The sequence below is a fragment of the Cutaneotrichosporon cavernicola genome (genome assembly GCF_030864355.1).
Source record: "Cutaneotrichosporon cavernicola HIS019 DNA, chromosome: 3".
NCBI lineage: Eukaryota > Fungi > Basidiomycota > Tremellomycetes > Trichosporonales > Trichosporonaceae > Cutaneotrichosporon > Cutaneotrichosporon cavernicola.
Genome location: NC_083395.1, coordinates 1,421,503 through 1,445,606, shown reverse-complemented (window position 1 = coordinate 1,445,606; position 24,104 = coordinate 1,421,503). Strand labels below are relative to the sequence as shown.

General features: G+C 57.9%; 8 protein-coding genes across 8 annotated transcripts; 5 read left to right on the top strand and 3 right to left on the bottom strand.

Moving 5' to 3' along the window:
• Window positions 1-81: 81 nt before the first annotated feature.
• On the top strand, window positions 82-942 carry MGR2 (uncharacterized protein; the record flags this gene model as incomplete). Its single annotated transcript, XM_060598995.1, has 5 exons — window positions 82-130; window positions 239-294; window positions 390-409; window positions 457-550; window positions 820-942. The coding sequence occupies 5 exons, from the start codon at window positions 82-84 to the stop codon at window positions 940-942; spliced, it is 342 nt and encodes a 113-aa protein (XP_060455733.1).
• Window positions 943-1,047: 105 nt separating this feature from the next.
• Window positions 1,048-2,149, bottom strand: CcaverHIS019_0305370 (uncharacterized protein; the record flags this gene model as incomplete). Its single annotated transcript, XM_060598994.1, has 2 exons — window positions 1,048-2,040; window positions 2,072-2,149. The coding sequence occupies 2 exons, from the start codon at window positions 2,147-2,149 to the stop codon at window positions 1,048-1,050; spliced, it is 1,071 nt and encodes a 356-aa protein (XP_060455732.1).
• Window positions 2,150-3,140: 991 nt separating this feature from the next.
• Window positions 3,141-5,356, bottom strand: kri1 (uncharacterized protein; the record flags this gene model as incomplete). Its single annotated transcript, XM_060598993.1, has 3 exons — window positions 3,141-4,539; window positions 4,572-5,307; window positions 5,347-5,356. The coding sequence occupies 3 exons, from the start codon at window positions 5,354-5,356 to the stop codon at window positions 3,141-3,143; spliced, it is 2,145 nt and encodes a 714-aa protein (XP_060455731.1).
• A 338-nt stretch (window positions 5,357-5,694) lies between these two features.
• Window positions 5,695-7,329, top strand: COQ1 (uncharacterized protein; the record flags this gene model as incomplete). The annotated part of the gene is made up of 2 exons (XM_060598992.1): window positions 5,695-6,807; window positions 6,991-7,329. 2 exons carry the CDS (start codon window positions 5,695-5,697, stop codon window positions 7,327-7,329), a joined length of 1,452 nt encoding a protein of 483 aa, XP_060455730.1.
• A 1,107-nt stretch (window positions 7,330-8,436) lies between these two features.
• CcaverHIS019_0305340 (uncharacterized protein) lies at window positions 8,437-9,921 on the bottom strand (the record flags this gene model as incomplete). Its single annotated transcript, XM_060598991.1, has 2 exons — window positions 8,437-9,152; window positions 9,189-9,921. 2 exons carry the CDS (start codon window positions 9,919-9,921, stop codon window positions 8,437-8,439), a joined length of 1,449 nt encoding a protein of 482 aa, XP_060455729.1.
• A 2,045-nt stretch (window positions 9,922-11,966) lies between these two features.
• Window positions 11,967-13,278, top strand: CcaverHIS019_0305330 (uncharacterized protein; the record flags this gene model as incomplete). Its single annotated transcript, XM_060598990.1, has 3 exons — window positions 11,967-12,043; window positions 12,095-12,829; window positions 12,873-13,278. 3 exons carry the CDS (start codon window positions 11,967-11,969, stop codon window positions 13,276-13,278), a joined length of 1,218 nt encoding a protein of 405 aa, XP_060455728.1.
• A 3,861-nt stretch (window positions 13,279-17,139) lies between these two features.
• CcaverHIS019_0305320 (uncharacterized protein) lies at window positions 17,140-19,287 on the top strand (the record flags this gene model as incomplete). The annotated part of the gene is made up of 2 exons (XM_060598988.1): window positions 17,140-17,271; window positions 17,428-19,287. The coding sequence occupies 2 exons, from the start codon at window positions 17,140-17,142 to the stop codon at window positions 19,285-19,287; spliced, it is 1,992 nt and encodes a 663-aa protein (XP_060455727.1).
• A 2,913-nt stretch (window positions 19,288-22,200) lies between these two features.
• On the top strand, window positions 22,201-24,011 carry GIT2 (uncharacterized protein; the record flags this gene model as incomplete). The annotated part of the gene is made up of 8 exons (XM_060598987.1): window positions 22,201-22,298; window positions 22,333-22,345; window positions 22,402-22,443; window positions 22,477-22,585; window positions 22,627-22,809; window positions 22,857-23,223; window positions 23,259-23,647; window positions 23,686-24,011. The coding sequence occupies 8 exons, from the start codon at window positions 22,201-22,203 to the stop codon at window positions 24,009-24,011; spliced, it is 1,527 nt and encodes a 508-aa protein (XP_060455726.1).
• Window positions 24,012-24,104: the final 93 nt, after the last annotated feature.

The window sequence follows — 24,104 nt, the reverse complement described above, 5'->3', positions numbered from 1 at the left end:
GATTGAAAGAGGACAACGAGCCAAGACATCTCGGATCCCGGCATCCTTCTGATTTCTAATCTCGACAAAGCTACAAAAACAATGCCGCCTCCTCCGACCACGACGCAGGGTGGTTCCAACTGGGACAAGAGTGAGTCCGAGTGGATACGGCCGATGAATGCGGCCTTGCGTGCTGGGAAGGCCACTCTCATGTCGCTCATGTCCCCTCAAGGCCTTGAGAACCATCGCTAACGAGCAGTGAAGATGGGCTTCGTCATGGGAGGCGGTGTCGGCCTCACCATTGGCTTCATCTTCGTGAGTGCATAACCCCGGTTAGGGGTTGAGCTGGGTGACCGCCGCTGGAAACCGGCGCAACCTTGGCCTCAAGCTGAGAATCTAGCTGACAACAGGGCTCGTTCTCCATTCTCCGGTGAGGGGTTTGGAGAGCTCTCGCATCCACGCGCCAACTGACAACAGTGCCGGCCCTGGCCCGCGCGGTGCGCTCGCGACCCTCGCTCAGTACATGGGCTCGTCTGCTGCGACTTTTGCCTTCTTCATGTCGATTGGCTCGGTAAGTGCGCTTGGCTTGCACGTGGAATCAAGGCTTGGAGGCTGGGCCAGAATGTGGAGAGCAGCACAGTTTATGGGTGGCGCTGTGGGCAGTCACGTCGGATGCGGCTGTCGGCCGGGCTCTTTTTTCCGCTTGCTACCAAAGTATCATCTCCAGCAAGCGTGGCATCGTGGCATCGTGGCATCGTGGCTGAGCGCACGCATTTGCCAACTGTCCAGTCTCACAGCCGAGCCCACATACCATCTACCCTCTACGCTGGCTAACCCCAGGTTATCCGTACGGAGGACAAGTACGCGTACGCCATCAAGGCCGCACAGTCGGCGCGTATCCACACGCAGCCTTCCCCGTGGACCGCGGTGTACCGCAACGCCATGGCGAACAAGGGACTCTAATCTGGCGCGAGCATGCAGCATTGTCATTGCAGTGGTGTAGAATGGGAGCTTCCAGAATGACGGGCCGTAAACTAACAGTACTTGCATCTCCTTTAGCTACAAGCTCTACTTGAGGATCGGCTCCCCCTCCTCGTCGAAATCAACAGGTACACCAGTCCGGAACGAGTGTGTAAGCGCGACGGCAATCTGTGCGGCCTTGAGTGCGTCTTCCGGAGGTGTAGGCACCTTGTCGTCGTCCAGCACAACCTTTACGAATGTGTTGAGCTCGTTGACGAACGCCTCCTTGAAGCGTTCGTAGTACGTGGGGTGGGAAAGGCTGCGGACGCCGTGCAAGTCGCGAATCTCAAGCCTGTTGATCGCAGGGTTACCATTCACGACGGCCTTGCCCTCGGTCCCGAAGAGTTCCGTGACCGTGTCATGTCCATGAACAGCAGTGCGGGAGAGGTGGATCATGGCCCGCGCGCCATTACTAAACTCGATAATACCCATTCCGTTATCGCAATCGCCGGTCTCGGCGAGTTCGGGGTGACGAACATTCGTCCCGCTCCCATACACGCGCTGGACTTCTTTCTTGCCACTAGCCGACGTGTTGAGCAGCCACCGAGCGAGGTCGATATCGTGGATCCCGCAGTCGATGAAAATGCCCCCGCTAGCCTTGGAGTATGCGACAAAGAAGCCCGTCGAGTCGAACATGTCGTTCGTGCAGCTCTTGAGAAGATAAGGCGTACCCAGCTCGCCACGGTCGAGCATAGCCTTAGCCTCACCGAGGGACTCGTCGAACCGACGCGAAAACCCGATCATGACCTTGACATTCGACTTTGCAGCGGCTTCGACGACTGGCCGAGATCCCTCGACGTCGACAGCAATCGGCTTCTCGAGGAGGACGTGCTTGCCGGCCTGGATGGCGGCGACCGCGAGCGAGGCGTGTGTGCTCGTCTCGCTTGCAATCAAGACCGCATCAACGTCAGGCGAGCTGATGAGGTCCATGCTGTCCAACGCCGTGCGAATGGGGGGAAGCTCGGCTGCCGCGGCCTGGAGGACTGCGGGCTTGGGGTCCGCGATGCCCACCAGTTCGGCGCGGGGTGCAGCGTACGCGACCTATCGTCAGCTAGTCAGAGATGGGACGTACGTTTCGCGCGTGGCGCAGACCCATACGGCCTGCTCCGAGGACGGCGATGCGCAGCTTGCGGGGTGTGTCGGTGGTCATGGTGGTCAATGTGGTTGGGTATCAACAAGAGAGGTACTGTATATAAGGGCCATGCTGATGGTTGAACATATCGACCGAGGCTCGGTAGATGATCGGTCCGTATCGCGCGGAGCTCTCGGTCGATATCTCTCCGGACCGGGTTAGCGTAACGAGGCGTTTACCTCCGCTTCGTTCAGTCTTAGAGAGAATGAAGAGCGTGTGGGAGACTGGCATGGTGTCGTGAACAGGCGAAACCTCCCGAGAAGACGGAGAGTAGGCTGATGGTGTCCACCTACCCTCCTTCGTAATCCTGTGTGCGATCACGTTCAAGTAATCACGGGTGCGTATTATGCAGCATATGTACAGCCTAGAGATGACACAATCATGGCCACGGATGCGTTCTGTGTAACTGTGAAAGCCTCTTGCTGCGGAGAGAATGGTCGGGTGGCGAATCGATCGTCCATCGGCATTCAAAACACCCGCCCTACCTTCCGGACGACCACACTCTCTTCATGGTAAGACGTACATGTAGAAATCAGCGACTTTTTGTCCTGTGATATCTGATCATTAGTCAGTGAAAATCTTCTTTCACACCGCGGCTTCTTGGTATAGTGGTAGCATGGCCGCTTCGGGCAGTCCCCGCTCCGATAGGAGCAGTTGATTGCGGTCGACCCGGGTTCGATTCCCGGAGAAGCCCCGCTTTTTGCCTCCTCCCTTCTCTGCAACATTGCGTCCGCATGCAGTTTAGTTACCTGGACAGGCTGAACCAGTGCAAATGGTAGATCGTTGACGCCGGTATCTGATACTGTACGAATGTGGATTGATGGCTTGGGAGGTCTCGGAGTGGACAGCGAGTGGCGCTGTGCACTGTGGAGAAGATTGAGCGCTGATGGTCACTCCTCGCAATCGTTTTCCACTCGTGGTGCTTCGCTAGCTGCTGAAAACAGCTCCATCATTGCCTCACGCCCAGCGCCACAATGGAGTATATCCATGTCATCTATGCTACCTACGCCTACTCCGCGGCCTTCTTCTTCTTCCTCCGGCGCTTCTTGCCCTCCCCAGCACCCTCCGCCAGCTCCACGCCGGGTGGGAGCGCAGGCGGTTCCTCAACCTTACGCTTTTTCGCGCTGGGTTCCTCCTGGGGCGCTTCTGCCACGTCTGCCGACTCGGCAGCCTTGCGCTTCATCCGCTCCTTCTTGCCGAGGCGCTTACCCGGTCGTCCGCCCTCGTCCGTCTTTCGCTGTCCGAGAGGCTGGGCATTGGCGCCACCAGGTCCGTGGCGCTCGATACGCATCGATTGGGTTTCGCTACGTTCGCTACGCTCACCCTCTTCACCCCATCGCCGCCGGGAGAGCTGGACCTTCAGGTCACGGACCCTCCGGCCCAGACCTACACCTGCGCGGCCAAGCCCGCCACGCCGATACGGCTGCATGTGCTTGAAGCTCACGAGGCCGTTCAATTCGGCGTCGGTGGACATGAGGATCTCGGCAGTAGTCAGGCCAAAGCCCTGCGGCGCAGTGCGGGTGTACTTGAACCGCGTGCGGAGACCGCCTACCTCGTCCTCGTGGTCGAGGTCACGCATCTCGTCCGCAGCCGCCTTCATACGCTCTGCACGCTCCATCACGCTCAGCTCTTCCTCCTCCTCATCGGGCTCAGCCTTGCGCTTCTTCCGGTCCTTCTTGTTGGTCTTCTTCGGCTTGTCAAGGGCGATAAAGTCCGCGTCCATGTCGATCGGGCCGTCCCAGTTCTCCTCTTCATCTTCCTCCCAAGCCTCCTGTCCATCCCACTCGCCCTCGTTGGCATACGCCGCATCCTCGGGGTCGGCCGAGTCGTCCTCGTCGTCCTCGTCCATGTACTCGTCGCCGAACGCATCGTCCCACGCTGGCTTCTCGTCGTCGTCGTCGTCCGCATCGGGTCCAGCGAGGATCCCACCAACGACCCGATCCCACTCGGCCTCATCCCAATCGCCCTCGAGCACCTTCTCGAGGCCAGTGAGATCGACGTTGTCCCCGAGTTCCCTCTTAAGCGCCGCGAGCTGCGACTCCATCTCGCGCCGCTTCGCGTCCTGCTTCCTCCGCACCTCCTCTTCTCTTGCGGCCTTTTCGGCCGCCTTGCGCTCCTCCCGCGCCTGACGCTTGAGCTTGCGGCTATCGTCGCCGCGACGCACCGCCGAGTCAATCTGACGCGGGTGGGTAACAATCGTCGCAGCGCCTGGCTCCTCAAAACGGAAGTTGTACTCGGTCTCAAACTCGTCCGCTTTGTCGTCAAACTCCTCCTCCTCGTCAATCTTGCCCCACGGCGTGTCCTCGTCGTCGTCCTCGGAATCGTCACCACGCTCGCGACCAACAATGTCCTCGTACGTCGGCACCGCCTTCTTCTCCTTGTCGATCCATCCGCGGTTCAGGATATAGCTTCTGTCAGCTGACTCTGTTGTCCAACTCACTCCATGAGGAAGTCCTCGTCCGCCTTTCCGCGCTTGGCTTGACGCTTGGCCTCACGCTTGGCCCGCTTCTCCTCGCTCATCTCCTTCTCCTTCTTCATCTTCTTGGGCGTCTCCTCCTCGTACTCGCGAAAGTCGGTCGTTGGCGCATCCGCCATCCCGAGCGCCGCGCGCACCTCAGCCTCGCCACCGCCCATCTCGAGCAGGAACTGGCGGTACGCCGCATCTTCGGTCTCGTCCTCGCCGTCACCCTTCTCGCGCTTGATGAGGACCTCTTCGTCATCCGAGTCGTCACCGAACGCAGCAAAGGCTGCGCGTGCATCGGCAGCGGCCCGCCGCGACATCTGAACATTGGTGAGTTGCTCTTCGTCCTCGTTATCGGAATCGACGCCGTCAAGCAAGTTCTGCCGGTGCAAGTCCTTGAGCAGGAACGGCTTCTCGGCCTTTTGTGCTGCACGTGCGCCTAGACCCCGCTCGCCAGCTGCGGCTTGAGCCGTCGCCAGCTCAGTTTCGAGGATCTTGTCCGTGCCGTACACGCCGTCCTTTTTGCGGATCTTGGCGAGAGTACGGAGGATCGCGGCATCCATTGCGGGCGTCAGCTCCTCGCCGTCCTCGTCTTCGACCGTGTCATCAGACGAGTCGGACGAATAGTCGGAATCGGAAGGCGATGGCGATGAAGACTCCCTCCGAGACGGCTCGCGCTTCGTCTTGGGCTTGTCGCCCTCGGCTGCCGACTTGACTGCAAGTCAGTTCTCTCTGTCCGAATCCACGAGCTCACTCTTTCCCATGTTGGCTAACTGCAGCTCGGTATAACGGAGACTTGCTTCTCCTACTCTTAACTTGATGATCAACTTTTGGGTGGCGGGTGGAGGCGGTTCAAGCTGTTAATTCAGCATGGAAGAATACGTGTGATTAAAATTTAAAGCCTTGCAAGTCCGCGGTTGCCCGTATCAAAATGCAATCTCGAGTGAACACCCTGGGGCTGGGGTGAGGGAGGAGCAGCCAGGAGGAGACTGGAGGATGGTCACCCAACCCGTTGCGCCGACTTTTTCTTCGAGGCCAACCCGGCCAACGCCCCATCGCACTCCTCCCACCCCACACCACCACAAAACAAAACCCACAGGCCATGCTCTCCCGGGCCGCCAAATCCGCGTACCGCCGTACGGCGGCGCCAACTCTTTCGCTGCGGAGTGTTCGGGGCGCACACAGCTCGGTGCCACGCCCGGCTTCGGCCGCAACCGCAACAAGCGCCTGGGCGGCCGCAACCGAGCATGCGCACTCGGTCCTTGCCAAGGCGCCTCCACCACGGCAGGCCGATGACCGCTTGGACCCGCTAGCGGTGATCAAGACGGAGATTGGGGCGCTCAAGGGCTCGCTGTTCCACATGCTCGGGTCGAGCCATCCGGCCCTCGACGCCGTCGCTAAATACTATTTCAACGCTGAGGGAAAACACCTCCGCCCACTGCTTGTGCTGCTCATGGCGCAGGCTACGAACGGGATCGGAGAGGGATGGGGAGGTGTCGCAGCCGAGGCCGAGGAGCAGTTACGTTCGGGGAGCGGTGGGATCGACGACGCTCTCACGAGCGAGGGCGGTGTACTCAACGACTGGAACCCCGAGAGTATGGGTCCAGAGCCCAAGGGCGCCCAAACATTCGCATCGCCGTTTAGGATACCCCCTGTTGGTGCTAGGCCACCATCACCAGCTATCACGCCGAGCCCCTCGGCGTCTCTCCTCAGCACGGGCGGAGCGACCGACGGCCTCGCGGCAACGATTCTGCCGACCCAAAGGCGGTTGGCGAGCATCGTTGAGATGATTCACGTCGCGTCGCTGCTTCACGACGACGTTATCGACCACGCCGACCTCCGGCGTGGAGAGAAGAGCGCACCATCAGCATTCGGCAACAAGCTGTCTATCCTGTCTGGCGACTTTTTGCTTGGGCGCGCATCGGTCGCCCTCGCCCGTCTTGGGAGTCGCGAGGTCGTCGAACTCCTCGCGACCGTCATTGCCAACCTCGTCGAGGGCGAGGTTCTTCAGCTACGCGCTACTGCCGACCCAGCAAAGGAGCCCACAGTCCAGGGCTTTGAGGAGTACATGCGCAAGACATATCTCAAGACGGCGAGTCTGATGGCTAAGAGTGCACGTGCGGCCGTCATTCTCGGCGGGTGCGATAGCACCGAGGCAGCGTGGCTAAAAGACGTCGCATACGGATACGGGCGCAACCTTGGCATTGCATTCCAGGTGAGTTTCGGGTGACTCGCGAGTGGACCAAGTGGCGCAAAGACAAAGACGGCGTGCTAGCAGCGTGTGGGCAGTGTGCACCGCACTGTTACTGGCCTTTAAGCTTCGGCGACTTGTTTCGGCCACTACATAACGGCACCCCTCGGCTCCGATCGCTTCGACCCGAGTACCAACTGACACCAGCTCGTGGACGACATGCTTGACTACAAGCCGTCAGACGTGGACCTGGGCAAGCCCGGTTCTGGAGCGGACATGCGTCTTGGTCTTGCGACGGCACCAGCCCTCTTTGCGTGGGAGGAGTACCCGGAGCTTGGGCCGCTCATTGCGCGCAAGTTTGAGGGAGAAGGCGACACGGAGATCGCGCTCGACCTCGTCAACCGCAGCAGGGGGATGGAGCGGACGGCAGCCCTTGCCGGCGATTTTGCGGCCGAGGCGCGCCGGCTGGTCGAGCTTTTACCGCCTAGCCCGGCGCGCGACGCGCTGGTGGGACTTACGGTCAAGGTTATTGACCGTGTCAAGTAGATGCCGGCCACTTGTAGATGAGGCCAGCACCCACCCCGCCCTTGTTCATCTGAGACGAATCAGACGATAGCCCAAACGCACGAGCGTAAAACCGATTACGGACCCATAGAGAGGGGACCCTACCCACATATCCGCCGTATAGGCACCACCACACCGCTATGCATTGCATCTGATATCCGGGATGGGGGAGAGGGCGGGAGGGGGGTGGTTTGGGTGTGGGTGTGGGTGTGGGTGTGGGTGTGGGTGTGGGTGAGTTGAGGAATGGGAGGTAAGTGTTGGGTGGGATTGGAGCACGAAGAATGCAACTAGTCTGGCGATGGCGGGAACAATGAGGCTGGCGATCCTGACTCGCAGTGATCGATCAAGACGCGATGACGCATTCCGCGGATCGCGTCTGAACGGGGACGGGGCACGAGAACAATCTGATGCAGAGACAAGAGTAATGTTCCTTTGTTTACAACCTGCTAGACTGTGTGTTAACCGGAAACCGCCGGCTTCAGAGCTCCCGCGTCTGGGCAGGTGGCCATCACATACCGCGGCTGGACGGGTGCGTGGCTGGAACGCGGAGATGAGGGGATGTATGGATAGGGTCCCCTTCGCCTTCACCGTTCACTAGACCAGACGAGACCAGACGAGACGAGACGCGCCTCACTGATGACTCAAGTGTACATGCGGGCAGAACCGGGCCTGGAACCCAACCACGCTTTCCGTGCCCTTCCGTGCTCTGTTCCTTATATACGGATGCTAAAAGAGGCCGAGGCTTCTATTCCTAGCTCGGATTCTTAGGACTCGAATGGCACATCACAGTCGGCAACAGGAACGAGTGTTTGTCCTGCAATCCTGCAGGAACTCATGTTGGTGGGCGCGTCCGCTAGAGATAGCACGGAGACATGAAGGCGTGGCCCCATTGCGCGCTACACGTAATGCATTTGGCTATGGAGCACAGGCAGGTGGGATGGGGGGTGACCAACGACAAACCTTGTTACATGTAGGGCGTGGAGTGCCTGCACGGTCCACGCTATAGGGCGCCAGGCCCTAGAAAGATAAGAGCAGATGAGTTACGCGCGTCGACCAGCGACGCGCGTCGGGTAGGGTTGAGATTTGGGGTTAGGACATGGAGAGAGACCAGTCCTTGAACCAGGCCGTCTGGTCGCTGGGTGGGGCAAAGTCCGACGAGCCGCCGCCGAAGAACGTCTGCGCCATGATACCGTAGAGCTTGGCGTTGGGGTTGGACGTGATCATGACATTGTTGAGCTTGATGACGCTCTGGCCGTTGATGAACAGCTCCTGCTCGCCGTTCTTTTGTCCGGGGTCGTTGAGCCTGAGGCGCTGCGAGATAGTGTTCCACTGGCCAGCCTTGAACTGGAACGCGCCGCGGCCGATCGAGTCACCAAAGCTGGGGTTGCACACCGACTTGGGGGGGAAGTTGCAGTAGTCGTTCTTGGCGTCTGGAGGGAAGTAGTTGTAGAGCTCGCCGTCGCCGTTGGCGCGCCACATGACACGTGCAGAGAAGCATTCGTCGCGGCCCTCAGAACGGCCGCCCGAACACGTCTTGGCCGCGTCGAGTGACGTGCCACCGTAGATGCCTGGAAGCTTTCCGCCCTTGGTCCATGCGAAGCCGTCGGCAAAGTAGACCGAGTAGGCAAAGGTGATCTCGCGAGTGCCCTCAACGTTGACACCGTTCTTGTCACCACCGCAGTAGAACGAGTAACCCTTGCCGTACTGACCGCCAGGGTAGACCTGCTGGAAAGCTACGGCACCGTCTGGGGCAGTGCCGACGTTGGGGAGCGAGCCGAACTGGAGAGGGAGGAGAGCCTCCTCGACTTGGGTGTGAGTGAAACTCGTGGGGAGGGACTCACAGGAAAGACCGCCAGAGCTGGTGGTCCAGAACGCCTTGCCGCGACCGTTAGGGAAAAGCATGTGGTCGAGCTCGCCGTTGCTCTGGCCACCGTCAGTGGGCTTGGGCTGCTCCGAGCTGGAAGTTGATGATGCGGACTGGCTGTCCCAGCTGGACTCTGTTGCGGACTCTGAAGAGGTGGCAGACTCGGTGGCCCAGGTAGACGACGATGTAGAGGTCTCTTCATTGCCCCAGGAGGACTGCGAAGAAGAATGGGACGCGGTCGAGGACTCCTCGCTGGACGAGGGCGACGGCCTGCCGTGCTCGGTGGTGAAAGTCGTGGTAGCCGAAGATGACCAGTTATCAGACGAGCTGCCATCGACGCCCGGGTGGTCGGACCAACTTGACGATGAGCCGTGGCCCGATGTCGAATTGTTGTCAGGCTTGGACCAGGTCTGCGTCCAGTCGCCGCTAGTGGGAGTCGGTGTAGTCGTAGACGAGGAGGTGCGAGGCTGGCACTTGCGAGCACGCTTGCTCTTCAAGCGACGCACCTTGCGTAAGCCGGAGCGGTGGCCAAACCCCTGACCAGCCCGGCGACCATGGACGTGGTCAGACACAAGGGCAGCGTGGTCGGCCCGGGCAGCCGGAGGAGCGGAAAGCAGGATACTGCGGCGATCAACGCCGCTCATGTCAAAGCGGGTCGGCAAAGCTGAAACGGCAGCCGCTAGGAGGATGAGAAGGAAAGTGAGGCGCATTATGTCGGGGTGTTCGTTCTGTCGATTCGGCGTGGGTGTAGTGTCGTGATGGGTGTTGTCGAGTCGAGTCAAGGCTAAGGCTTCAAGTGTCCAGCACGCAAAACCTGTAAATGAATGTCGAGCTTGTCGAGTGTTGTTACCGTCACAGACGGGTTGTCGAACGAGGGTGTAGCAAAAGTAGGAGGAGGGTGGGTGGCCTGCCACGCACAGATGGATCGTTATAAGGATGTTAGAGGAGGAGGGAGGAAGATGGAGATGTGAAGAGAAGAGAAGGTCTGTGCGTGTGGGGACCAAGTGGCACCAGGCCTTGGTAAGGAGGAAGGAAGGGGGGAGGGGGGGAGGTTGTGATTAGAAAGGAGGAGTGTGCGTTTGAGAGATGGTATGAGGGTATTGAAGTTACACAAAAAGGCTTTACTGATCTACTGTTCATCTTCACATTAGCCAACAGGTGCACGGGGCGCAAGGGGCTCGGACGGCCTCATGGCACGTTGGGACACGGAGCAACACATGGACTGGGCTCCTGGGCCAAGCCGGCCATGGGCCATAGGTGTGCCTCACCTCAGCGACGATTATGGGAGCCTGAAGCATCGTTGCTCCTCTTCTATTTACAACCTGTGCTTTGTGGTCACCTGTTGCGCTGTGAGCATCCCTGTTGCAACCCGACCTAAACCCCTGGGGGTGCAATGAATACTGGGTTCTTTTCTCATGGTGACGAGTTGACCAGAGTACCAGAGTGCTATTTACAAGTGGTGGGTCTTCTACCTTGTACTGCTCGTATGCCTTGTTTGTATCCTGTATCCTGATAGTCATGTCTTCCCTTACTAGCGCCAGTTCAGCCACATATTCAGGATAATCGGGGCATGAGAGCCTACTGGACGCGACACACATAGGGTCATACCAAAGGGGGAGTGGCTCGTCCATTGCACCAATGGCCATTGCGTCTACAGGGAAACTCAAGGGTGGGGATGAGGTTCAAGGAGTTGTACCAAAATGTAAAGGCCTCAGTCATCCAAGTCATTACTCTAATGGTCAAACCGGGACCATGTCCCGTTCGTTGGGTATAATTGGGTACAAACGCGTCCTTGTGTTCCTGAGGGATACCCTGAAATTCTTACTCACGTTCGCGTCCTCTGCGCTAATGTGGCTTGTCTTAACTGACCAGCCACTGTGTGGTACGCCTTCTTACATACCCTGATGCCTCTGCCTTTGCGCTACTTTGGGGTATCCTAATACCACAGTTGTGCGCCACAAATAATCCTAATCAGGTTAGTCCTTGCTTTGGTATCTGCCACGTGCTTTACAGCAAAGAGTAATGTAGCTCTTATGTAGCGTATGACGTATCCAATAGAATTTAAGTATTCAGCCATCTTGCAAAGAGAGTGGCAAGGTAGTTGGGAGTGGGGTCATGCATGGGCCCATTGGGCCATGGGGGTCGCGTCTAGCTTTTCCCTTCAACTGTCATCTTGTTTCCCTTTTGCAAACACACGCAAACCATAGTCAACGTTGAGAGTCGAACACAAAACATCCTGTTTCTCATCCAACACACGCATCACATCTTATCACTTCCCCCCTCTCCACCCCCCTTACCCGTCTCCCCTCCCTCCTCCACCTCCGCAACAACAAACATCCAAAGTAGAGGCCCCTCCGGTAGGGACTCTCGACATCACTCTTTGCTTTCTACTCGGCATCGCGGGACGATACCTCATCACCCTTCCCATCATCCTCATCCTTATCCTCATCCTCATCCTCGCACACTCTACACTCCTCATCTCCACAATCAACGCGTGAACAGCGACACGCATCCTTCACACCGCCCCTCGCCCCATTGTTTCCCACACGACAACGCCAACGACGCCCCCGACGGCGGTCATCACTTCTGGCACCCCTCGCGCTCACTCGCATCCTTTGTTCGCCAGTCCTAACCACACCCAGTTGGCCTTTCACTTGCACATAACCATTGCTCATTCATTGCTCTCCTCGTCGTCAAGTACCCCTTGTCCTCATCACCCATCATCAGTGACCGCGTCAAGATGGAGTCACCCAACATGCCGTCCATCTCCATCGACCCTCCGCGCAGCGCCGAGCGCCGCCGCCGTGGACGAGGAGTCGACGTCATGTCAGCGTACGTCGTCGCTCACCTCCCGCTGCAAGTTGAAGCTCACGTTTCCCACAGTATGCCCACGCCCGAAAAGCCGCAGCTCCACTTACCGACGCCCGTGACCCAGCGTCGCCGGACAGACACCCTCGCACCGTCTGATCACTCTGGCATCCACCTTCCCACGCCCCAGACTCTTCCACGCAAGCGCGGATCCCCCAGCACCGAGGATCCCGCGTCACCAACAGGGCACACCCAGTTCTTCTTTGCACAGTCGGCCGCTGAGCCTTCTGAGCCTGCTGAGCGGGTGCCGCCACGGAGACGGCCCGGACTGATGTTTGCGCAGCAGATGGGGCTAACGCAGGCGGATGGGACGTCTGATATCAAGTTTGGCGCAAGGCTTGGTGTTGGCGTGGGAATGGGCGGAGTGATGCGCAGCTCGCACGGGCCTGTCGACAAGGTGACTGTCGACCACCATGAAAACCCTTTCCTTGTGCAGCCGTCCAGCTCGCGCACGGCCAACCCGTTCCTTTCCTGGTCGTCTTCCCAGTCTCGGCCTGTCCCGCCTACGCCTGGAACTGAGACGTCCTATGTTCCTCAGGCATTGCGCCCGAGCGAGGAGCGTTCCCTGTCACCGCACCCTCGGAGACGCCCTCGCGTCCCTGTTGGGCTCGACCGCACTTCGGAAGCGTTAACCGCGGCCGCACGGCGACAGGCGATGATGGACGAGGATAACCCATTCATCGCGAAGCCGGGAGAGGTGGTGCGCGCAAACCCGACTCGGGAAGACAGCCCGCATGTCACCTATGTTTTGTGAGTTGCCGTGCCACTCTAGAGAAGCAAAAGCTAACGACAGCCGCGGATCCAAGAAGGTGTTCGCCAACCCGTTCTTCCCTCCCGAAACGGAGTATGCACCATCTCAACTCGACCCGACACACCCGGACTTTGACCCACATCCCTGCCCGAAACCTCGTCTGCTGTTCCCAACGCCTGCGATACCCGTCGCACCCGCGACGCAGCCCGAGCCCGAGACGCCACCACGAACGCATCGCACCCTCGCGGGCTTCCAGTCGATGGACGTGGACCAGGGGCCGATCGGCGACGACGACGATCTGCAGGCTGACCTGGTTGACGACAGTGATGAGGAGGAGGAGGAGGAGGAGGAGATGCCGGCGCGGCGTGGCATGCTATTTGGGCCTGGAGGAATGAAGCGCGACAGAGGGTCGTCTGGCTTTAAATCGCGTAAGCGTGCACGTGCGTAGGCGCGTAGCTGTAGAGGCGAAAGTACATGTGGGCCATAATCGATATCATGCGCGACAGTAGTTTATAGATGCCCTTGCTAGGGGGCCGAGTATAACTCGGGTTGTAGATGACCATGCGACATGCGTGTCTTGTGTCTTGTTTTAGGTTAGGAGCTTTGGACATCTGTGGTGGTCCAGGCCCGGAATACGGCAAGGCGGGGAGGAGGTTGGTGTTGGTACGCGTGACGCGTGGATCCATCGCCGCGCTGTCGCGTCGCAACCCGAGCGATAGTCTCACTTGGCAACTTGCACACATGGACACAGGCACATGACAAGTTGCCATGTCCATATGCATGTGTCCATGTGTCCCGCACGGGAACGTGCGCGCAGTTGGTTTAGAATCATAAATCGTTCCTCGTGTCGCCTCGTAAGCAGTTATGAGCAAGCCCTGCAAGCAGTTGGACGGGCCGTTGCAGACCACCAGCGAGGTCCCGATCATCAACGTCATGACAATCAGCGCTCGCAGTTATAAATGAGGGTGAGGCCAACATTGCATGGCGATGCACTGCCCCTCATGCCCTCACGTAATGGACCACGCTGACGCGTCTGTCACTACTGAGCTTAGAGCCTCGAGTGGTTTTGAAGTTCAATCAAGGCTGGTTTCGACAAACGTCACGCAATCCCCGCTCGCAGCAATCATCGCTCGCGTAACAAGCGAGAGTGAAGCGAACACGACCATGGCGATGCAGTGCCTTTTAATCTCACGCAGACGCCCCGCCAACCGGCCAGACTGCCAAGCGGGGCGCAGCATCCGCTTGGCCGTCTGCTGCTGAGCGCTTGAGCGTATTCTATCTCGCCAATCGTCAAGTTCTCCCACGTGCACCCAGATAAGCTCCGTTCCAGCCACAAGGACATGCGCTATCTCTCTGCTCCACCCAATGACCTATGTCTAATAGGGGCCTATTAAACTCCTTTCCTAATGTCCAAGCGGCTTATTGAACGGCTTGGTCCCCAACAAAAGAGAAGCGTGTCACATTGCGGTACTCGGACTGAAGCCGGTTCTTCGGTTCCTCGGTGGCCAAGACTTGGCCTACTACACCGGTCTCAGAATGTGGCGTTTCTTGGCGATACCTCCTCTGCATCCTCGGCGTCATCGGCCCCCCGCATTTCTTGGCGATACCTCCTCTGCATCCTCGGCGTCCTCGGCCCCCCGTTTCGGCGTCATGCAGGATTTGAATGGATGAAGAAGAGGAACAGGCCCGCACTCACGGCCCGTTTACCGCCCAGAGGCCCACACCACATCACATGCCTCATCCCTCCCTCGGCAGTCGGTAGTTCCTCGGCATGATGAGCACCCGAGTCACCGTATATCCAGCTCAGCAGAGGTACCGAGGATGACCCGCAGGCTGGGGCTGATTGGGCTGTTTCTCCGACTTTCCCCTACCGACCCGCCTAACCCGCCTTTAAGCTCCACAAACCCGGGATCCCCACTAGGCCCCACATCAGCTGATCAAAGACACCCCACCGACCCAAATGTCGGTGCGCTCGGAAGGGGACCCGATCCGAGATGTGATGGGGGGATGACGTCTTGTCCGACTCGAATACATACGACTGGCGACGGCGTATCCTGGTGGGATTAGGTGGGGAAGGGGGAAGAGGGGATCCGGGGAAAGAACAAGACAGGAATGGATGACGCCACAGGGGGACATACGGCGATCCGTGCATGGTGGGCAAAAGACAGCGACGTCGCCACTCGGCCTGGTATTCTTCTGTAGATGCTTGAATGCGCACGGGTACGGCGGCGCCGTTGGAGGATACGAGGATGTCAGAGTGATTGCATGGCTATTGCTAGATGAAACGAGGCGGTGGCCGTGGGGGTAGTATATGAACGCCCTTGCCACTCGAAGCCCGCCACATAACAAGGCGCTGTGATATAGATGAGTAGATGAATTTGCGGGTCTCCCGAGATTAATGGCACATTAGGATGTATGATGACGAGATCTAGAAGTAGGCAGTACGCATACGCAGTACCCCTCAGAGGCAAGGATATTGGATGATAGGGAAAGTGGACTGTTAACCCTGAAGGATCTCGCGTGGGGATAAGAGACGACATGTTGCTATTAACTGCGGCTCAGCAGGCCAGAACTCTTGGGACAGGGATTTGACCAGGCCCGGGCTTCGGGCCGGCCACACATGGGCATGACACCCCTGCCTGCCCGCTGTTAACCTGTAGAATCGAAAAAGCAGGCGATAGGTCGCCGAGACATTGCCGACAGGCCCTTTTGCCCCGCCCAGCTGAGCGCAGCCCCGCTAGCTGCTGCTGGACTGATACCCGCGCCCAGACCACGGCCACGGAAACCCGGGCTATCGGGCTACGGGCTACGGCGTTGAACCTAACGGCCCGGCAGCTTGGCTTGTTTTTGGCCCATCTGCGCACGCCGCAATGTTCTGATCTCTGCATCATACTCTTACTCCTTACTCTACTGCATCGCATCGCATCGCATTGCGTTGCATTCAATCGTTCTCCCCACACTGTAACCGAACGCAGCATCGTAGCGCGCCTGATACGGTCAACGCCACACTCTCACATTGGCTTTTTGCGTGACTCGGAAATTCCCCCGCATCTCACGCGACACTTTTTCCTACCACCTATCCTCGACATTGCTCTTCCTCGACTTGTCACTCTATTCTCTTGGATAACATTCGACCTCGCCACCTTCCCCATCCTATCACTCTCTCTGGCTGGCTCGTTGACAAAGCCATCACATCACGTCTCGCGTAAAGTGAGCCGGGATCCGCCCTGCCTCCACCTCCACCGACCCGGGTATTGTCGGAGCGGAATTGACCGCCTGTCACAAGTCTCACTTGGACGCGCCCCACGTCCACGTCGGACCCACGCTCGCACGTTCTAGCACGCTCCAGTACGCAAGAATAGTATCGGACACGACTCTCGACAGACGGCTACGGATAGTTTGAATACTCGAACCGTTATCTACGCCTCGAGTCACTACCGCGGTCATTGAAGGATAGAGACGGTTAAAGCGAGAAGTTTAAAACCCCACCCCACACATACGAGGCACAGCTGGGCCCAGAGGATCAGAGGAAACGCACAACAAGACGGACACACAGCACACAACAGGGTAGGCAAACAGAGGGGAAAAGTTACTTCCTCCTCCACCTTACCATTCAAGTGGCAAAGCAGGGCGATCCAGTCCAGACCCGGGCTATTTCCACCTGCGGAGTCTACCGCCAGGATCTCCCAATTTCCCTGTCTACAAACCCCGTGTATACAGACAAGGGCAGAGGACAGAGGACACGTTCCAGGCGCATTCCCCGCGTAAACCGCCTAGGTTGATCCAAAAGGATAGACTATCCAACCGTGGCGCATTAGCTGCGCAAAAGACAGTGATCCACTTTGATCCAACCCAACAAACACAATCAAAGGGTACAGCCACCGCCCTTGCCTTCCCTCAATCTACCCGCACGTGTGGCTTGTGACTTTAGTAGAAACTAAAGTGAGTCTGGGCCCAAACCCCTCATTGCTTTTCATTCAATCATCACCTCACCTTGATCACTAGAATCGATTCATCATCAAACGCCCACCGCCCCCACCTTGATCACTCTCATCACTCCTTGACTCCATCGATCCATCACTTCAATGCTCTCATCCCATCTTCCTTAATCCTTCATCCCATCTCTTTCACCTTCCCCTCCCCATTCTACACTCTACATCATGGCCTCGCATACGTCTTGTCTAGTCTAACCCCCTCAGCCCACCGCGCTACCCAGCCACATCATAATCAAATCAACACCGCGTCAAACCCTGAACAATCCCATTCAACCACGCCTCCTGCTATTCCCACCAGCGTGTCAACCATCACCATGGACGAGTCTTTCCAGAACTACTGCATTGTGTGCGACCGTCTCATCGCGCCACCACCACCAGGACCAGAGGACAAGAAGTCTTTGAATGCTGGTGGCAAAAAGCGCGCCGCGCCTGCAGGTGCTATTCGGGTGAGTCGCAATTGGCTTTGCGGTTTGCGGCAAAACTGGGCGCGTTGGCTGGGCAGTAATTGCGGTCCAACCGACATACCTCTGGCGCGTCATCCGCATCACTGCATCCGCTGCGTTACATGACTGCATGATTGTACAGGATTGACGCAATTACAGATCAAGAACCCGGATGGCACAACAACTACCCGCACAGCAAACGGCGTAAAAACAACAAGGCCCACCCTTCGGCCTGTTCCCCGTCTTGCCAACCCTGCCGTCGGCGCCAAGCTCGCAAAGGTTGTCCCGAAGGCACCAGCACCCTCCGCCACACAACCACCCCCACTCACCACCTCGCCTTCTTCTTCGGGGAGTGGCAACAATGTCCCCTCTGCTTCTCCGAAGATTGACGCCATCAAGGTGGTTACGCCACCGCCTCCCGAACCGTTTGTCTCGAGCATCTACTGCACCCGCGAATGCGCAGACAAGGATGCCGGGTCGTCATCGGCAAATGCCACTGATCTTAGCCGTGCTCTGGGCGTTGGTTTCACGTACTCGGATGCCCTCGTCGCCGCCGGACTACATGTTTCACCGAGTGCAGCCCCTCCCTCCCCTCTCCTCGGTTCGGACACGGATTCCTCGAACGGGGTTCGTGGCGTCGCAAGAACTCCCGACGCATTTGGATCAATGCCAAAGACGCTGGACTTCTTCCGGCTTGCTCGCGACTCTCCAGATGACGCATGGCGCGAGAGCCGTACCCTGCGTCCTCAGGTCGACGTCTCGGTCCAGCAGCAGATGATGCGCCAACGTTCGTCTGGGCCCCGCTCCGCCTCTGGAACGTCGAGCGACTCGCTTGCTTCCCTCTGGAACGGCGACCAGGACAACAACTCCAGGCGTTCGTCGTCCAATGTCGGCTCCCTTTGCGCCATGACGCCTATGCACACTCTCACGCCTGACAGCATGGCAAGCGCTCGCCGCTCCATGTCGTCGTCGTCGGATGGCTCGGGTATCCAGCGTGCGGCTCTGACTCGTTCTGCGCTTAGCCACACTTCGCTTGGTGGCCTGAGCTCGCCTGCCCTCTGCGCCGCACAGCAGGAAGTCGGCTCGGCACCATCGCACACTGCCTATCTGATGCAGGCGTATGCGTCGGGATTCCCTGCACGTGACGGAGGCGCCATGTCGCCACCGCTCCTTGCCGGTTCGGCCACTCCCGACAGCCGGAGCACGAGCGTCTCGATTGCCCCCGTTCCTCAACGGTCAACTTCTGGTACGATTCGCTGCATGCGGACTCGCCAGGGATCTACTGGCGCCACCTGGGACAGCTTTGGCAAGGCCGAGATCCGCGACCGGGCGCGTCGTAACACCGGCTGCTCGGAGAATGGCTTTGTTGTTGGCTCCCTTCCCCAGTCACCCGACCCGGAGCGTCGTGGGCGGCAAAACTCGTACTGTGAGGTGACGCCTAAGCAATCATTCGAGATTGAGCACGGCGGCTGGCAGATCCGGTACATGACGCCTGATCAGCAGCGCCGCGCCGCTTCGCGGAGCCGCAGCCGCTCGCGTGACCCCAGCTCGCGCTATGGTACCCTGTCGCCAGTGCCTGCTGCGTCGACTGCTCTGCCACTGCCGATCCCCGTCCGCGCCCGCCCCGGCCCGAGTGCACTTGCGTCGTCCAGTTCGACGGCACGCAGCCGCACGCCCCAGACGGGCGGGACGCCGGTACCTTCTCGTGGTGCCAGCACTGTGGGCTTCTCGCCCAATGGCTCGCGCTACGGCTCGTCTGCCGCGCTCCCGGACATTGCCGGGCTCCAGATCGGCGCTCCTTCCAACTCGCTTAGTCTCGCCGCGGCCTCGCTCTCAAACGGCACTGCCACGGGTCCAACGAGCTCGACCACGTCGCCTTACTCGGCGAGTCCCCGCCTCTCTGGCTCGATCCCGCGCCCCGGTTTTGACTGGGAGAAGCGTACCGAGCACCGCACGTACGAGCTTCCCAAGGGCGTCGTGCAGAACCCCAACAAGGGCTTGTTCTATTTCAACATTTAAATCGTTTAATATCGCCTCCTATGGCGCCACGGACACCATTCTTCCGGGCCGCAACAACGAACGCGTCCTTGACTCCATTCCATTCCATTCCCATTACCAGCATACCAGCACGTTTTCACCATTGCATTCAACGGACATGAGCACATAGCATTGTAAAGCACCCCGCCACGGCGGCAGTTGTACGTGATATGAAGCAGACGCATTAGCAGAGTATTAGAGAGCGTTGCAGAGTCGCCACCAAAGCTGGCTACAAAGTCTAGAACGAGGCAAGCCAAGGTAATGAGGGTAATGAGGGCTGGTCTAGAACAGATGGACGTCATGACGTGATGACAACAGGCACTGTACTGTGGAGCCACAGCGTCAGCTGTGATGTCTAGACTTACCTCATAACCACAAAGGCACCGCTCGAGCCACCGATCATGCGGCCCTGGGCGCTTGGCGCGATCATAGACGATCATAGGAAAATGCAGCTGCTTGCTTGAGGCGGTAAATGAGGCGCCAATCGGTAATCGACGGGCTTTGGCCTCGACATGGCGGCACCGCATCCATATCTGTGCCGCAGTCAATTGCCATCTGCTCGGTACCGTGAGGTATGGACCGCGCGTGATCGCAGGTGCAAGGTGGGGTAATGTCAGTCACAAGACGTTGACGTCAGTCGACGTCAGCTGTCTGTGGTTTTCCCGGTGCCTCCGTGTGTGACTCATAGGGTGGCCAAAGTCAGTCACGCTGACAAGAGGTGGATCCATTACTGGGTAGGCGTTATAGGAGATACAAAAATAGGTAGCATGCTGGCCTCAGTGATCCAGACATGTGGCATTCAACCTCTTGAGGCGAGACAAGTAGATCAACCCATATACATGAGCACCCCGGCTTATCGCTCGCCACGATGCTTGCCTACAGTTGTATATCTGTCTGAAGAGAGATTGGCCGGTCCAGACTCTCGCACTCTACACCAGATGTACCCTGCCATTAACTCTTGTGAGAATTGCATGTACTGGACATCAGCTCGCCGCTCCGTGTCCACATAAAGGGCCACGTCTGTAGTCGAGATCACGGACTTACCACAGCCCATATGTCTCGTCTTCCCCCCCAGCTGCGACATTCAGGCCACCTGCATTGCCACGCCGCACATCGAAGCCCAGCAGGACAAGGTTGGCGTCCAAGGCAAGGTGCTCCCCGGGCCGTGATGCATCCTTTCCTGGTAAGCCTCTTCTAGGCTACTTACCCAGCCGTTCCGACGCCTAGACCCTCGACTGGCTACCCAATCCGCTGGCCGGCGTAGACGGCGCCTGATTCGTAGACGTAGCGTCGGAAGTCCTGAACAGGCTTCACGATCTACTCTTCGCTGGCCCCAAGGAAGAGTATGTTACGCTGTCGAGTCGAGTCCAGTATCGAGATACGCTCGGGACTGATGGATCATACTGCTCAACTTTGACCAAGCAACATGAACCCAGGTGGGGTGGACTCGGCCAGTAGCGCCCTCGATGGGTGTATTGGCTCAGCCCATGTCGGACTCGAGATGAGCTAGTCCGAGATGGGCTGTACCGCAATGCGACACCTTGCAAATCGGACATGACCATCTCCTCCATAGTAGGAACAAGCACCCACGGAGATTAGCACTGTACATGGATCAGCCACTGCTTGTGATTCCGCTAGATGTAGCAGATGCCGACACGACGAGTTGATATGGCTCAGTGGAGGCGTCAGTGGCGCCGACCCCATGTTTCGGGTGGCGACTAACGTGTAAAGCAGACGCCACACACACGATGACAAGAACTGTCAACTCGACATTCCTCGCACGTTTGTGATCCCAACATCTGCCTACCACGATCGTTCAAGATTGCCTCGGTTTTTCTAGGTCTGGCCTTTGGTCTTAGTCTTGGTCTTTGGAAACGGGCGATATCCTAAAGTAAGACAGCACGAATGATCGGCCGTGCACGTTCGTGCACGCGTCAGGATTAGTTTGAAAGCTTTCGACATGAGAGATGAGGACGTGCCAACCTGTCGACTAGATTAGCAACTGTGACACAGTCATGAACGTGTCTCGAGTCTGTGTCTTGGACATGGCCTACGAGCCTCATACAAGTGGTGAAGTGAACAGCCGTCACTGGGCAGCGTATCATGAGCACGTTCATGCAACGTCGTGTGGTGCCTTTCGTTTGCCAAGCTCAAATCCAAATTGGGATGGATGGATCTTCGGAATGTCCTGGTTTAAGCCCGTACCACTGTCGATCAACAGTGCTCTGACGTCATGATGCTGTTGAACGACAAAAATCCAAAAGCAATCGCTTGACCGTAAGTTTGACCGCGTGGAACTTTGTCATGTGCCGTGTTATTCTTGGCTTGCTCACAAGTGCCGCCGAGTACTTGCGCTGTTTCACTGCCTGAGACCACAACGGCTGTCGCAGGAGGCAGTGACACGAGCACCATGACACTCCGATCCGACATTCACGCATGCGCGTTCGGTGTTGAGAGCAGCGAGTCAGAATGGAGGATTCAACGTCACCATGAGCTGATGGAGCTGACGGAGGCAAACTTGAATGCCGATGTAAGCATGTGGGTCCCCTTCGGTTCAGTTGCTATTCTGGGTATCAGATCCGCCCCACGGTCACGTCACGGCAGCATTTCTATGCCGCGGATCGGGCATCTCTGCCGCTAACACTCTATCCTTCTAGCCCGTGTGGCCTCTCGCGGCCTCTCGCCTCTTGCCTTTGGATTCTGGCTCCATGCGCTCGGGCTCGTCACGCCCAGGGAGGGGGGAGATGCCACCTGATGAACAGAGACAGTCATGACGTTGGGTCACTTTGATCCTGCCCGCTTGTTTGGTTTATATAGCATCTCAGACAAAGACTCTCGTTTGGCCCCCTCGACTCCCATATCCACTGCTACATTCTACACTGAACAACACTGAACATGCGCTTCTTCGGAAAGAACGCGCCGCCAGCGGATGACAATGTCGTCCAGGAGTCTACCGAGGTTAAGCGCAAGCGCAGGCTTGGCAATGTTGGAACGTGAGTGCCCGATGTGACGGTGCTGACATGCCAGCGTCTTCGCGGCCGTGAGTACCGAAACCGGCAGCGACAAGTCTCCCGTGGACTGTGGACTGACATGCAGGGCTCAGCCATGTTCTCGGACGGATACAGTAACGCGTCCATGGTGAGTTTCCTCCGCCCCGCGTACTGACTCTAGGGACCAGTGAAGACAATCCTCAAGAAAAAGTATGGAGCAGCCGTGACGGCCGAAGACACGTCGCTCCTCTCGGCCATGACCTTTATGGGCATGATCATCGGCATGTTCAGTGAGCCGAGCCAGGCGCCGACACGGAAATCTAACATATAGCCTTCGGATACGTATCGGACAAGATTGGACGCAAGGTTGGCATGTATATCTGCACGGCCCTCATTTTCATCTTCTCGATCCTCTCGGCAGTTTCTGGCGCCGGCGGAGCCTCGGTACAGGTCAAAATCAATAGCATCATCGCGTTCCGTACGCTGCTTGGTATCGGATTGGGCGGAGAATACCGTGAGTTCCTTACTGTACACGACTTTGGACGTGATGCTGATCCTCAGCGTCGGGTTCGGTGACAGCTGCAGAGGCCACCGAGAACACTGGCGTCAAGAAGAGGAGCCAGCAAAAGCTCTTTGTCTGGGCCACAAACACTATGTTGGACATTGGATTCCCCATGGCCTGGTTTGTCGCTCTTGTTCTTCTCTGGATCTTTGGGACGGATCACCTGGCGGCCGTGTGGCGCGGTACGTTCTTGCTTGGTGCCATTCCACCGCTCGTGCTCCTCATCGCCCGTATTTGGATGGTCGAGCCGGAACTCTACACCAAGAACAACATGAAGCGCGCCCCGATCCCTTACTGGCTCCTCTTGAAGCGATACTGGTTCCGTCTAGTCGGCATCTCCATCGTTTGGTTCATCTACGACTGGATGTAAGTTTATATATATATATCTGCGCTGACAACAGTACATACCCCTTTGGCAACTATGCCGACACCATCACCACCAAGGTCAACCCCAATATGAGTCTGTACGAGACCATCGGATGGGGATGCCTCATCAACGCGTTCTACGTTCCAGGAACCCTTGTCGGCTCTTTGATCGTCGACTACCTCGGTCCAAAGTATACCCTCATCCTCGGCTTTGTCATGCAGGCCATCTTCGGCTTTGCTCTCTCGGGCGCATACAACAGTCTCACAAAGGACTCGATTGTCGGGTTTGCCATCATGTACGGTATCTTCCTGTCATGGGGTGAAGTTGGTCCTGGAAACAATCTGGGTCTTCTTGCCACCAAGGCAATCTCGCCCACCGCCGCCCGTGGTCAGCTGTACGGTATCGCGGCGGCTATTGGCAAGGGTAAGTCTTGGGGGCAGTGGAAGCCGCTAACACCCCAGCTGGCGCGTTTATCGGCAACTACACGTTCCCCCAGATCCAGGCCTCGTTCGACAAGAAGAGCAAGTACCTCTCCAACACGGGTCTGTTCTGGGTTGGCTCTTCTCTTGCCATCTTTGCTGCCATTGTTGCCATGGTCGCCATCCCCAATATTGGCCCCGACTGGATGAACAATGAGGACATTGAGTGGCGCGCCTTCCTCGAGCGCAATGGCTACGACACCTCGCACATGGGCACAGAGGAACACCTTGAAGAGGAGGCTCAGATCGAGGCCGGCAGGAAAAAGTCGGAAATGGTTGACGTCAACACTGTCCCCGTCACCCAGTAGTTGCGCCGGGGAGGGAGACCAGGCTGTGTGGGGACAGCTTGTTCCGTGTAGTACAGCTTGTACCGTGTGTTTCGACCGCGTTTTTAATGCTTA